At 66.4% G+C, this 13,388-nt stretch overlaps 1 protein-coding gene across 1 annotated transcript; it reads right to left on the bottom strand.

Moving 5' to 3' along the window:
* Positions 1 to 672: 672 nt before the first annotated feature.
* Positions 673 to 11,321, bottom strand: LOC134508051 (26S proteasome regulatory subunit 6B). Its single transcript, XM_063319119.1, has 11 exons — positions 11,242 to 11,321; positions 10,536 to 10,634; positions 8,754 to 8,940; positions 7,517 to 7,663; positions 6,577 to 6,686; positions 6,361 to 6,454; positions 5,217 to 5,384; positions 3,797 to 3,873; positions 2,484 to 2,652; positions 959 to 1,014; positions 673 to 875 (listed from the first exon to the last, which is right to left on the bottom strand). Exons 1-11 carry the CDS (start codon positions 11,275 to 11,277, stop codon positions 762 to 764), a joined length of 1,257 nt encoding a protein of 418 aa, XP_063175189.1. The 5' UTR covers positions 11,278 to 11,321; the 3' UTR covers positions 673 to 761.
* Between the last annotated feature and the right edge of the window lie 2,067 nt (positions 11,322 to 13,388).

Genomic DNA, 13,388 nt, shown 5'->3' with positions numbered 1-13,388 from the left:
CCCCAAAGGCGTCCCCAAGGATGTCCCCACAGATGTCCCCAACATCACCCCCACGTCCCCAAAGATGTCCCCATAGACGTCCCCATGGTCGCCCCCATGTCCCCAAAGACATCCCCAAGGATGTCCCCAAAGATGTCCCCAAGGTCACCCCCACGTCCCCAAGGACGTCCCCAGGGTCGCCCACATGTCCCCAAAGGTATCCCCAAGAATGTCCCCACAGATGTCCCCAACATCACCCCCACGTCCCCAAGGATGTCCCCAAAGATGTCCCCACAGACGTCCCCAAGGTCACCCCCATGTCCCCAAAGATGTCCCCAAGGTCACCACCAGGGTCACCCACACGTCCCCAAAGGTGTCCACAAGGATGTCCCCAAAGATGTCCCCATAGACGTCCCCAAGGTCACCCCCATGTCCCCACAGACGTCCCCAAGGTCACCCCTACGTCCCCAAGGATGTCCCCAGGGTCGCCCACATGTCCCCAAAGGTATCCCCAAGGATGTCCCCACAGATGTCCCCAACATCACCCCCACGTCCCCAAGGATGTCCCCAAAGATGTCCCCATAGACGTCCCCAAGCTCACCCCCACGTCCCCAGGGATGCCCCCACAGACGTCCCCAAGATGTCCCCAAGGTCGCCCCCCACGTCCGTCCCCGCGCCCCGAAGCAGACGGGGGTGGAGTGACCTTTTATTGGAGCCGGGGCGGGTGGGGGCGGGGGTTGGTGACAGCGGGGTGTCCCCCGTCGTCCCCCGGGGGACGGGGGTCACTTGTAGAACTCGTGCTCCTGCTCGTCCTTCTTGATGACCGTCTTGTAGGCCTTCTCGAAGTCCTTGGCCAGGACGATGTAGCGGTTCTCCCGCACGGCCAACATGCCACCCTGCGGGGGATGGGGACACCCCGCGTCACCCCTCCCCCACCTTGTCACCTCCCCACCCCCCCCCCCCCGGCGGCGTCACCCACCTCCTGGCAGATGGAGTTGATGTCGGCCCCCGAGATCTTGTCCGGCCGCGCCACGTCTTGGGACGAGGGTGAAGGAAAAAGGGAGCGGCCACCGCCACGGCGTCCCCTCCCCCCCGCCCGGCGTCTCCTTGGGGGTCTCGATGTCCCCACGGTGTCCCCAGTGGACGCTCGAGTCCCCCGTGTCCCCATGGTGTCCCCAACCCCGACGTCTCCTTGGGGTTCTTGATGTCCCCGTGGTGTCCCCAGCCCTGACATCTCCTTGGTGTCCCCAACCCCGATGTCTCCTTGGGGGTCCCGATGTCCCCATGGTGTCCCCAATGGTCCCTCAAGTCCCTGATGTCCCCATGGTGTCCCCAACCCCGACATCTCCTTGGTGTCCCCAACCCTGACATCTCCTTGGGGGTCCCGATGTCCCCCTGGTGTCCCCAACTCCAACATCTCCTTGGTGTCCCCAACCCTGACGTCTCCTTGGGGGCCCTGATGTCCTCATGGTGTCCCCAACCTTGACATCCCCCCGATGTCCCCAGCCCTGACATCTCCTTGGTGTCCCCAACCATCTCCTTGGGGTTCCCAATGTCCCCCTGGTGTCCCCAATGGCCCCTCAAGTCCCCGATGTCCCCATGGTGTCCCCAACCCTGACGTCTCCTTGGGGGTCCTGATGTCCCCATGGTGTCCCCAACCCCAACACATCCTTGGTGTCCCCAACCCTGACGTCTCCTTTGGGTTCCCAATGTCCCCATGGTGTCCCCACCCCTGACGTCTCCTTGGGGGTCCTGATGTCCCCATGGTGTCCCCAACCCCGACATCTCCTTGGGGTTCCTGATGTCCCCATGGTGTCCCCAATGGTCCCTCAAGTCCCTGATGTCCCCATGGTGTCCCCAACCCCGACATCTCCTTGGTGTCCCCAACCCTGACATCTCCTTGGGGGTCCCGATGTCCCCATGGCGTCCCCAGTGGACGCTCGAGTCCCCCGTGTCCCCATGGTATCCCCAACCCCAACATCTCCTTGGGGGTCCTGATGTCCCCATGGTGTCCCCAACCCCGACATCTCCCTGGTGTCCCCAACCCTGACGTCTCCTTGAGGGTCCCCGATGTCCCCGTGGTGTTCTCAATGGCCCCTCGAGTCCCCCATGTCCCCATGGTGTCCCCAACCCCGACATCTCCTTGGGGTTCCTGATGTCCCCATGGTGCCCCCAATGGTCCCTCAAGTCCCTGATGTCCCCATGGTGTCCCCAACCCCGACATCTCCTTGGTGTCCCCAACCCTGACATCTCCTCGGTGGCCCCGAAGCCCCCATGACGTCCCCAACCCTGCCGTCTCCTTGGAGCTCCCCGATGGCCCCACGGCGTCCCCAACCCTCCCTTGTCACCCCCCTTGGCCCTTCCTGGTGTCCCCACGAGGTCCCCAACCCTGCCATCTCCCAACCTTCCCGCCGGCCCCAGCCTGCCGGGATCCCCCCCACCGCCACCCCCACCCCCGGGGGGTGTCCCCCCTCCCGCCCCGCCCCCGCCGCCTCCCCGGATACAGTCCTCGAGGTCGACCTCCTCGGAGAGGTTCATCTTCCCGGTGATGGTGGAGAAGATGAGGCGTTTCTGGCGCCGGTCGGGCAGCGGGAACTCGATTTTCCGGTCCAGGCGGCCGGGACGGAGCAGGGCCGGGTCCAAGGTGTCCGCCCGGTTGGTGGCCATGATCACCTGGGGACGGTGGCGAAGGGTCACATGGGCGTCACCGTCACGGCGGGGCAACCACGACCCGACCCACCACCCACGGGATCCACCGGAACCTCAGGGAACCCACCAGCACCCCAAGGAACCCGCCGAGAACCTCAAGGGAACCACCAACGCCTCAAGGGACACCCACCCCCATAGCACCCATGGGACCCCCCCATAGCACCCATGGGACCCCAGGACCCCAAGGACCCACCAGCATCTCATGGAGCCCACCAACACCCCAAGGAACCCACCAGCACCCTTGGGAGCCCCACAGCACCCATGGGACCCACCAACATCTCATGGAGTCCACCAGCACTCCAAGGAACCCACCAGCACCCTGAGGAACCCACTGAGAACTTCAAGGAACCCACCAGCACCCCAAGGAACCACCAGCACCCAAGGGACCCCCATAGCACCCATGGGACCCACCAGCATCTCATGGAGTCCACCAACGCCTCAAGGGACCCACCAGCACCCTTGGGACCCCCATAGCACCCATGGGACCCACCAGCACCCCGAGGAACCCACCAGCACCCATGGGACCCACCAGCACCTCCAGGAACCCACCAGCACCCCGAGGAACCCACAAGAACTTCAAGGAACCCACCAGCACCCTTGGGACCCCCATAGCACCCATGGGACCCACCAGCACCCCGAGGAACCACCGGCACCCAAGGGACCCCCATAGCACCCATGGGACCCACCGGCACCTCCAGGAACCCACCGGCACCCCGAGGAACCCACAAGAACTTCAAGGAACCCACCAGCACCCTTGGGACCCCCCCATAGCATCCATGGGACCCACCAGTACCTCATGGAGCCCCCAGCACCCCAAGGAACCCACCAGCACCCTTGGGACCCCCACAGCACCCATGGGACCCCCCAGCACCCTTGGGACCCCCATAGCACCCATGGGACCCACCAGCACCCCGAGGAACCCACCGAGAACCTCAAGGAACCCACCAGCACCCCGAGGAACCACCGGCACCCAAGGGACCTCCATAGCACCCATGGGACCCACCAACACCCCGAGGAACCCACCAGCACCCAAGAGACCCCCATAGCACCCATGGGACCCACCAGCACCCTTGGCCCCGCCCCACCCTCCCCCCCCGGGCCCCCCCACCTTGACGTTGACGTTCTGGTCGAAGCCGTCCATCTGATTGAGGAGCTCCAGGAGGATGCGCTGAACCTCCCGGTCAGCTGCGGGGGGGGGACACGACGGGTAGGGGGGTGGGTGCCGAGACCTTCTCCACCAGCACCCACCACCCTCCCAAGGACCCTCCGGAACTGACCCCACCCACAGCTGGGGGGACCACCCAAAGACCATGGGACACCAGAAGGTCCCAGAACCCCACCATGAGGTTCTCCAGGGGGTTCCTGACCCACAGCCAAGCCCCCGGGACCATCAGGAAGTACTAGAGCCCCACCACGAGGTTCTCCAGAGGGTTCCTGACCCCCACCCAAGCCCTGAAGATCACCCAAGAGGTCCTGGAACCCCACCACGACGTTCTCCAACAGGTTCCTGACTCCAACCCCAGCCCCAGGAGGTCCCGAAACCCCACCACGAGGTTCTCCGGGGGGTTCCTGACTCCAACCCCAGCCCCAGGAGGACCCAGACCCCCACCACGAGGTTCTCCAGGGGGTTCCTAACCCCCACCCAAGCCCCAACAGGTCCTAAAATCCCACCAGAAGGTTCTCCAGGGGGTTCCTAACCCCCACCCAAGCCCCAACAGGTCCTGAAACCCAACCACGAGGTTCTCCAGGGGGTTCGTGACTCCAACCCCAACCCCAGGAGGTCCTGGAACCCCACCACGAGGTTCTCCAGGGGTTCCTGACTCCAGCCCCAGCCCCAGCAGGTCCTGAAACCCCACCACGAGGGTCTCCAGGGGGTTCCTGACCCCCAACCCCAGCCCCGATGATCACCCAAGAGGTCCTGGAACCCCACCACGAGGTTCTCCAGAGGGTTCCTGACCCCCACCCAAGCCCTGAAGATCACCCAAGAGGTCCTGGAACCCCACCACGACGTTCTCCAACGGGTTCCTGACTCCAACCCCAGCCCCAGGAGGTCCCAAAACCCCACCACGAGGTTCTCCGGGGGGTTCCTGACTCCAACCCCAGCCCCAGGAGGACCCAGACCCCCACCACGAGGTTCTCCGAGGGGTTCCTGACTCCAACCCCAGCCCCAGGAGGTCCTGGAACCCCACCACGAGGGTCTCCAGGGGGTTCCTGGCTCCAACCCCAGCCCCAGGAGGTCCTGGAACCCCACCACGAGGGTCTCCAGGGGGTTCTTGACCCCCAAACCCAGCCCCGAAGATCACCCAAGAGGTCCTGGAACCCCACCACGAGGTTCTCCAGGGGGTCCCTGACCGTCACCCAAGCCCCGAAGATCACCCAAGAGATCCTGGAACCCCACCACGAGGTTCTCCGAGGGGTTCCTGACTCCAACCCCAGCCCCAGGAGGTCCCGGAACCCCACTACGAGGTTCTCCAGGGGGTTCCTGGCTCCAACCCCAGCCCCAGGAGGTCCCGGGCGTCCCCCCTCACCCCCGGTCTGGGCGTCGAAGCGCTTGGTGGCGATGGCGTCGATCTCGTCGATGAAGATGATGGCGGGCGCGTTCTCCTTGGCCAGGCGGAAGACGTCGCGCACCATGCGGGGCCCCTCCCCCAGGTACTTCTGCACGAACTCCGAGCCCACCACCCGGATGAAGGCGGCTGGAGGGGGGGGGGGGCACCCACCGGGGCTGGCACCTTGCCTCTGGGTGGGGGGGGTGGGGTGGCCCCCCGGGGAGCACCCCCGGACCTCCCACGGCCACCAGAACCCCAAGGAACCCATCGGCACCTCCAGGAACCCACCGGCACCCCAAGGTTCTCCCCATCACCCTCAGGAACCCACCAGCTCCTCCAGGAACCCACCACCCACCACAGGTGTCCTCAGCACCCCAAGGAACCAACTTTCACCCCAAGGGTCCCACCAGCCCCCCAAGGAACCCACCACCACCTCAAACAACCCACCGCCCCCCATGGGTGCCCCCAGCACCCCAAGGGTCCCACCAGCACCCCAAGGGTCCCACCAGACCCCCAAGGAACCCACCACCCACCATGGGTGTCCTCGGCCCCCCAAGGAACCCACCAACACCCCAAGGGTCCCACCACCACCTCAAGGTTCTCCCCATCACCTCAAGGGTCCCACCAGCCCCCCAAGGAACCCACCACCACCTCAAGGGACCCACCACCCCCCATGGCTGCCCCCAGCCCCCCAAGGGTCCCACCATCACCCCAAGGGTCCCACCAGACCCCCAAGGAACCCACCACCCACCATGGGTGTCCTCGGCCCCCCAAGGAACCCACCAACACCCCAAGGGTCCCACCACCACCTCAAGGTTCTCCTCATCACCTCAAGGGTCCCACCAGCCCCCCAAGGAACCCACCACCACCTCAAGGGACCCACCACCCCCCATGGCTGCCCCCAGCCCCCCAAGGGTCCCACCATCACCCCAAAGGTCCCACCAGCCCCCCAAGGAACCCACCAGCACCCAAGGGTCCCACCACCACCTCAAGGTTCTCCCCATCACCTCAAGGGTCCCACCAGCCCCCCAAGGAACCCACCACCCCCCATGGGTGCCCCCAGCCCCCCCAAGGGTCCCACCAGCCCCCCAAGGAGCCCCCCACGGGTGCTCCCCCCCCCAACCTGTGGTGTGATGGGCCACCGCTTTGGCCAACATGGTCTTGCCGCAGCCGGGGGGGCCGTACATGAGGACACCCCGGGGGGGGTCGATGCCGATCTACGGGGGGGTGGGGAGGGGACACGGATGGGACAACCTGGAGGTGACCTCGTGGGTGGTGTGTCGTCCCCCTCCCACCCCCCACCCCCCGCCGCCACCCATGGGTGGCCACCAGGTCCCACCTGCTTGTAGAGCTCAAAGTGGGTGAGGGGCAGCTCCACGGCCTCCCGCACCTCCTGCTTCTGGATGTCCATCCCCCCGATGTCCGCGTACATCACGTCCGGCTTCTGGTCTGCGAGGAGACGGCGGCCACCACCCATCAGAGGAGGGGGAGGGGCGGAGGGGGGCAGCCACCGGAGAAGAACCCCAGGGTCACCCGGGCTCCCAAGATGGAGTCCCACCACCCATCGGCCAGGATCTCATCTTTGGGTGAGGCCAAGGGCCAGAGATTCCTCGTCCAACCTCGGGGATGGGTGGTGGGTCTCCATCCTCACGTGCCACCAAGAACCTGCCCCAACCTCGTCCCCAAGGTCACGCGGGACCTCGTCCATAGACGGGTGGTGGGTCTCCATCCTCATGTGACACCAAGAACCTGCCCCAACCTCGTCCCCAACCCCGTCCCCAAGGTCATGCGGGACCTCGTCCATAGACGGGTGGTGGGTTTCCATTCTCACGTGACACCAAGAACCTGCCCCAACCTTGTCCCCAAGGTCGCTTGGGACCTTGTCCGTGGATGGGTGGTGGCCCCAGGGAAGATGGTGGCCCCCAGGGCGTGTTGGTGGCCCCACCTGAGACAAGCAGCAGAACCCGGGAACCTCTTGAGAACCTCCTCGGTCCCACCACCCAGAGCGTTCCTGCCAGCTTGGTGGCCCTGGGGTGGGTGGTGGTGGCCCAGGGGAGGCTGGTGGCCCTAGGGGAAGGTGGTGGCCCCCGGGGCAGGGTTGGTAGCCCATGGAGGGGGTTGGTGGCCCTACCCGAGGTGAGCAACAGAACCCAGGAACCTCTTGAGAACCTCCTCGGTCCCACCACCCAGGGGGTTCCTGCCGGCTTGGTGGCCCTGGGGTGGGTGGTGGTGGCCCATGGGAGGTCGGTAGCCCCGGGGGGGGGTTTGGTAGCCCTTACCGGAGGTGAGCATCATGATGCTGCTGTCGGCCTCGGGGGGCAGGACGTCCACCAGGGCGTTGCTGTGTTTGTGCAGGGCCACCGAGGCGTTGGGCTTCAGCAGCTCCCGGTCGATGGTGCTGAGGATCCGGACGTAGTAGTTGGAACCTACGGAAAAGCCACCAGCCGGGGGTCACCTCCCCTCCCCTGCCCCACAAGTCGTCGTGGGGGGTGTCGTGTCCCCCCCGCCCCCGCCCCACAACGTGCCCCACAAGTGGTCCCACCACCCCACCACCACCCCCAACCGGGGTCTTGGCGTCCATCTCCACGTCCTCACCACGTCCCACAGGATCCCGGCGGGACGAGGCAAAGCTCGGCCCCACGGCACCGCCGCCCCATGGCCACCTCCAGCCCCACGGCGCCACCGCCCCACGGCCACCTCTAACCCTCCACCTCCAGCCCCACGGCCAGCTCCAGCCCCACCGGCCACCTTCACTTCTCCGCCTCCAGCCCCACCACCCCGCACCGCCCCACGGCCACCTCCAACCCTCCACGTCCAGCCCCACGGCCCCAGGGCCACCTCCATCCCCACGGCCACCCCATGGCCACCTCCAGCCCTACATCCCCACCACCCTGACCACCCCACAGCCACCTCCAGCCCCACGGTGCCACTACCCCATGGCCACCTCCAGCCCCACGGCCCCAACCACCCCATGGCCACCTCCAACCCTTGATGTCCAGCCCCACAGCCCCACGGCCACCTCCAGCCCCACGGCCCCACAAAACCACCCCATGGCCACCTCCAATCCTCCACCTCCAGCCCCACGACCCCACCACCCCTCACCACCCCATGGCCACCTCCAACCCTTGATGTCCAGCCCCACAGCCCCATGGCCACCTCCAGCCCCGCGGCCCCATCAAACCACCCCATGGCCACCTCCAGCCCTCCACGTCCAGCCCCACGGCCCCATGGCCACCTCCAGCCTCAGGGCCACCCCATAGCCACCCCATGGCCACCTCCAACCCTTCCTTGATGTCCAGCCCCACGGCCACCTCCAGCCCCACGGCCCCACCACCCCACGGCCACCTCCAGACCTACGTCCCCACCACCCCACAGCCACCTCCAACCCTACGTCCCCACCATCCCCAACCACCCCATGGCCACCTCCAGCCCTACGTCCCCACCACCCCACGGCCACCTCCAACCCTACGTCCCCACCACCCCGTGGCCACCTCCAGCTCCACGGCCGCCCCCCACCGGTGGTGGAGCCCACGATGGCAGTGTTCTGGTCGACGGCCTCCAGGAACTGGCCGATGACGAGGGGGATGCTCTGGATGCGCTTCACCTCCTCCTGGGCGTGGAGGAACTCCTTCTTCAGGTTCTTCTGCTCGTCCTTGATGTACTCCTCCTGCACCTCCAGGAACTCCAGCTCCTGCTGCAGCTTCTGCCACCGGCACCGGCCTCAGGGACGGCATCGTCCCACCCCGGGCCTGCTCCCGAGGGACCTGCTCCCCCCAGAACTCCTCCTGAGGAACCTTCTCCTGAGGAACCTTCCCATGAGGGACCTGCTGCTGAGGGACCTTCCCCTGAGAGACCTTCTCCTGAGAAACCTTCTCCCCTTGAAACCCCTCCTGAAAGACCTTCTCCCAACAGACCTTCCCATGAGGCACCTTCCCCCGAGGGACCTTCCCCCAAGGGACCTTCCCCTGAGGGACCTTCCCCTGAGGGACCTTCTCCTGAGGGACCTTCTCCTGAGGAACCTTCCCCTGAGGAACCTTCCCCTGAGAAACCTTCTCCTGAGGAACCTTCTCCTGAGGAACCTGCTCCCCTTGAAACTCCTTGTGAAGGACCTTCTCCCGACAGACCTTCCCATGAAGCACCTTCCCCCGAGGGACCTTCCCCCGAGGGACCTTCTCCTGAGGAACCTTCCCCTGAGGAACCTTCCCCTGAGGAACCTTCTCCTGAGGGACCTTCCCCCGAGGGACCTTCCCCCGAGGGACCTTCCCCTGAAAGACAATCCCCTGAGGGACCTTCCCTGAAAGACCTTCCCATGAGGGACCTTTCCATGAGGGACTTTCTTCTCGTGGACTTTCCCATGAGGGACCTTCCCCTGAGGAACCTTCTTCTGAGAATCCTTCTCCTGAGGGACCTTCCCCCGAGGGACCTTCCCCTGAAAGACCATCCCCTGAGGGACCTTCCCTGAAAGACTTTCCCATGAGGGACCTTTCCATGAGGGACTTTCTTCTCGTGGACCTTCCCATGAGAGACCTTCTCCTGAGGAACCTTCTTCTGAGAATCCTTCTCCTGAGGGACCTTCCCCCGAGGGACCTTCCCCCTGAAAGACCATCCCCTGAGGGACCTTCCCTGAAAGACCTTCCCATGAGGGACCTTTCCATGAGGGACTTTCTTCTTGTGGACCTTCCCATGAGGGACCTTCTCCTGAGGAACCTTCTCCTGAGGAACCTTCCCCTGAAAGACCATCCCCTGAGGGACCTTCTCCTGAGGAACCTTCCCATGAGGGACCTTTCCATGAGGGACTTTCTTCTCGTGGACCTTCCCATGAGGGACCTTCCCCTGAAAGACGATCCCCTGAGGGACCTTCCCTGAAAGACCTTCCCATGAGGGACCTTTCCATGAGGAACTTTCTTCTTGTGGACCTTCCCATGAGGGACCTTCTCCTGAGGAACCTTCTCCTGAGGAACCTTCCCCTGAAAGACCATCCCCTGAGGGACCTTCCCTGAAAGACCTTCCCATGAGGGACCTTTCCATGAGGGACTTTCTTCTCGTGGACCTTCTCATGAGGGACCTTCCCCCGAGGAACCTTCCCCCGAGGAACCTTCTCCTGAGGAACCTTCTCCTGAGGAACCTTCTCCTGAGGGACTTTCTTATGAAGGACCTTCCCTGAGGGACCTTCCCCCGAGGGACCTTCCCCTGAGGGACCCGGCCCTTCCCCCACCTGGACCTGGACCTTCTCCAGCCCCCCCCCCGCCGTGCCCCACAACCCCCCCCCCGTGCCCCACACCCCCCCCCCCCCCCCACCTTGTAACGGCTGTAAAGGTCCTCCAGGTCCTCGGGTTCGGGCACCAGGAAGGACAAGGCCGTGGGGGGGCGGGGGGCGGCCAGCGCCGGCAGCTCCTCCTGGGGGGGGGGGGGACACCCAGAGTGAGGGGGGGGGAAGGAACCGGGGGGGGGGAGCACCCAGGGATGGGGGGGGGCACCCGGAGATCGGGGGGGCGGGGGGGCCACACAGAGATCCGGGGGGGGTGGGGGGGGGCACACGGCGAGGGGGGGGGGGGCACACGGCGAGGGGGGGGGGCACCCGGGGGGGGGCCACCCAGAGATTGGGGGAGGCACCCAAGGCGGGGGGCGGGGGGCCACAAAGGGGGGGGGGGGGGGAGCACCCAGGGACCCGGGGGGGGGCACGCAGAGGTGGGGGGGGGGGGGGGGGGGGGACGAGACCCAGAGATCGAGGGGGGGGGGCACCCAAGGGTGGGAGCACCCCGGGGGGGGGGGGGTGGTGTCACCTGGGGGGGGGGGGGGGGGGCACCCAGGGGTGGGGGGGGGGGGGGAACAACGACTCGGGGAGGGGGACACCCGGAGAGTGGGGGGGACCCGGTAAAGGGGGGGGGGGGGGGGGGCTAGAAATTGGGTGGCGGGGGGTGGGGGGGGTCCCCGGGGGGGGTCCCCAAGGTGTCGCCGCCCCCACCCCCCCCACGGCGGCGCCCCCCCCCCCTTCCCCCCCGACCTGCGCCTTCTCCCCGAGCAGCCCCAGCTCCTCCATGACGGCGCCGGACTGAGGCGACGGCCGCCGGAACCGGAAACGGCCCCCACTTCCGGAGCTGGGGGGGAGAAGGGGGCGGAAACACGCCCCGCTTCCGGCGCGGGGGGTGATGGGAGACGTAGTTCCGGCCTGGGCGGCCCAGTATGGACCAGTGCGGACCAGTAAAGGCCGCTACGGACCAGTATAGACCAGTGCGGGCCCCTGTGGACCAGTATCGGCCAGTATGGACCAGCGAGGGCCGGTACGGACCAGTATAGACCACTACGGACCAGCGCAGGCCAGTAGAGACCAGTACAGACCAGTACGGACCAGTTTAAACCAGTATAAACCAGTACCAACCACCGCCCCGCCCCAGCCACCCCCCCGAATCAGGGGCTCTCGGCCCAAAAGCTCCCGAAATGGCCGGTTTTCAGCCCAAAAGTCCCTCCCAGTCCCTTCCAGTCCCCTCCCAGTATAACCCAGTCCCTCCCAGTCGCCCCCCAACCCCTCCCAGTCCCTCCCAGTATAACCCAGCCCCTCCCACACCCTCCCCCGTCCCCTCCCAGTACATCCCAGTCCCCTCCCAGTATACCCCAGTTCCCTCCCAGTATAAGCCAGTGCCCTCCCAGTCCCTCCCAGTACCCCCCAACCCCCTCCCAGTATACCCCAGTGCCTCCCAGTCCCTCCCAGTATCCCCCCAGTCCCCTCCCAGTACATTCCAGTTTCTCCCAGTACATCGTAGTCCCCTCCCAGTCCCCCAACCCCCTCCCAGTATATCCCAGTATCCCCCCAGTCCCTCCCAGCCCCCTCCCAACCCCCTCCCAGTATATCCCAGTCCTCCCCAGTCCCTCCCAGTGCCCCCCAACCCCCTCCCAGTATATCCCAGTCCCTCCCAGTACATCCCAGTCCCCTCCCAGTCCCCACCAACCCCCTCCAAGTATATCCCAGTCCCTCCCAGTATCCCCCCAGTCCCCCCCAACCCCTTCCCAGTATATCCCAGTCCTTCCCAGTCCATCCCAGTGCCCCCCAACCCCCTCCCAGTATATCCCAGTCCCTCCCAGTACATCCCAGTCCCCTCCCAGTCCCCACCAACCCCCTCCCAGTACATCCCAGTCCCCTCCCAGTCCCCACCAACCCCCTCCAAGTATATCCCAGTCCCTCCCAGTATCCTCCCAGTCCCCCCCAACCCCTTCCCAGTATATCCCAGTCCTTCCCAGTCCTTCCCAGTCCTTCCCAGTACCCCCCAACCCCCTCCCAGTACATCCCAGTCCCTCCCAGTACATCCCAGTGCCCTCCCAGTCCCCCCTAACCCCCTCCCAGTATATCCCAGTATCCTCCCAGTCCCTCCCAGTACATCCCAGTCCCTGCCAACCCCCTCCCAGTACATCCCAGTCTCTCCCAGTCCAAAAACGACCCCTCCCAGTTCCACCGCAGCTGTTTATTGCCCCCCCAGCCACGGCCGGGGGGGGGGAGGGGGAGGGGCCATCCCAAGCCCCGCCCCCTTTAGAGGAGGGGCCAAAGCAGGAGGGGGAGGAGCCAGCCCGGGCAGCCAATGGGGTGGCCCCGTTCCTTCCCCCCCCCCCAGGGCTGCCCTACCCCCGCCCGCCCCGATGGCGCCTTGGCCCCGGCCGCCATCTTGGGGTCAACGGCGGCCATGTTGGGGTCAACGGCGGCCATGTTGGGGTCAACGGCGGCCATGTTGGGGTCAATGGCAGCCATGTTGGGGTCGGCCATGTTGTCGTTGGCCAAGTCGACCCCGCCGTCGACCTCGCCCTTGACCCCGTTGACCCCGCCGTTGACCCCGTTGACCCCCCGGGTGCCGGCGGCCACCAAGTCGGCCCGGGTGGCGGCCATCTTGGTGCCCGCGGCGGCCATCTCGGTGGTCGTGGCGGCCATCGCCGTCACGGCACCGGCCGGCCAGGGGGGGCGGCTTGGCGGCCCCCCGGGAGGTTGGTGGGGGGCGGGGCGGTGGCGGCGGCCATCTTGGTAGGGTTAGGGGCAGGCGTGGGGGCACGATCGTGGGGGAGGAGTTGGAGGCGGGGCCGATGGGGGGCGAAGAAGGTCTGACTGGTCGGTGGTGATGGCGGAGGGGCCCGTTGCAGAGGTCGCCGGCGCCTCAGGAGCCCGTCAGC

The sequence above is a fragment of the Chroicocephalus ridibundus genome, chromosome 30 (assembly GCF_963924245.1).
Source record: "Chroicocephalus ridibundus chromosome 30, bChrRid1.1, whole genome shotgun sequence".
NCBI lineage: Eukaryota > Metazoa > Chordata > Aves > Charadriiformes > Laridae > Chroicocephalus > Chroicocephalus ridibundus.
This window is presented reverse-complemented; position numbering and strand designations above follow the sequence as displayed.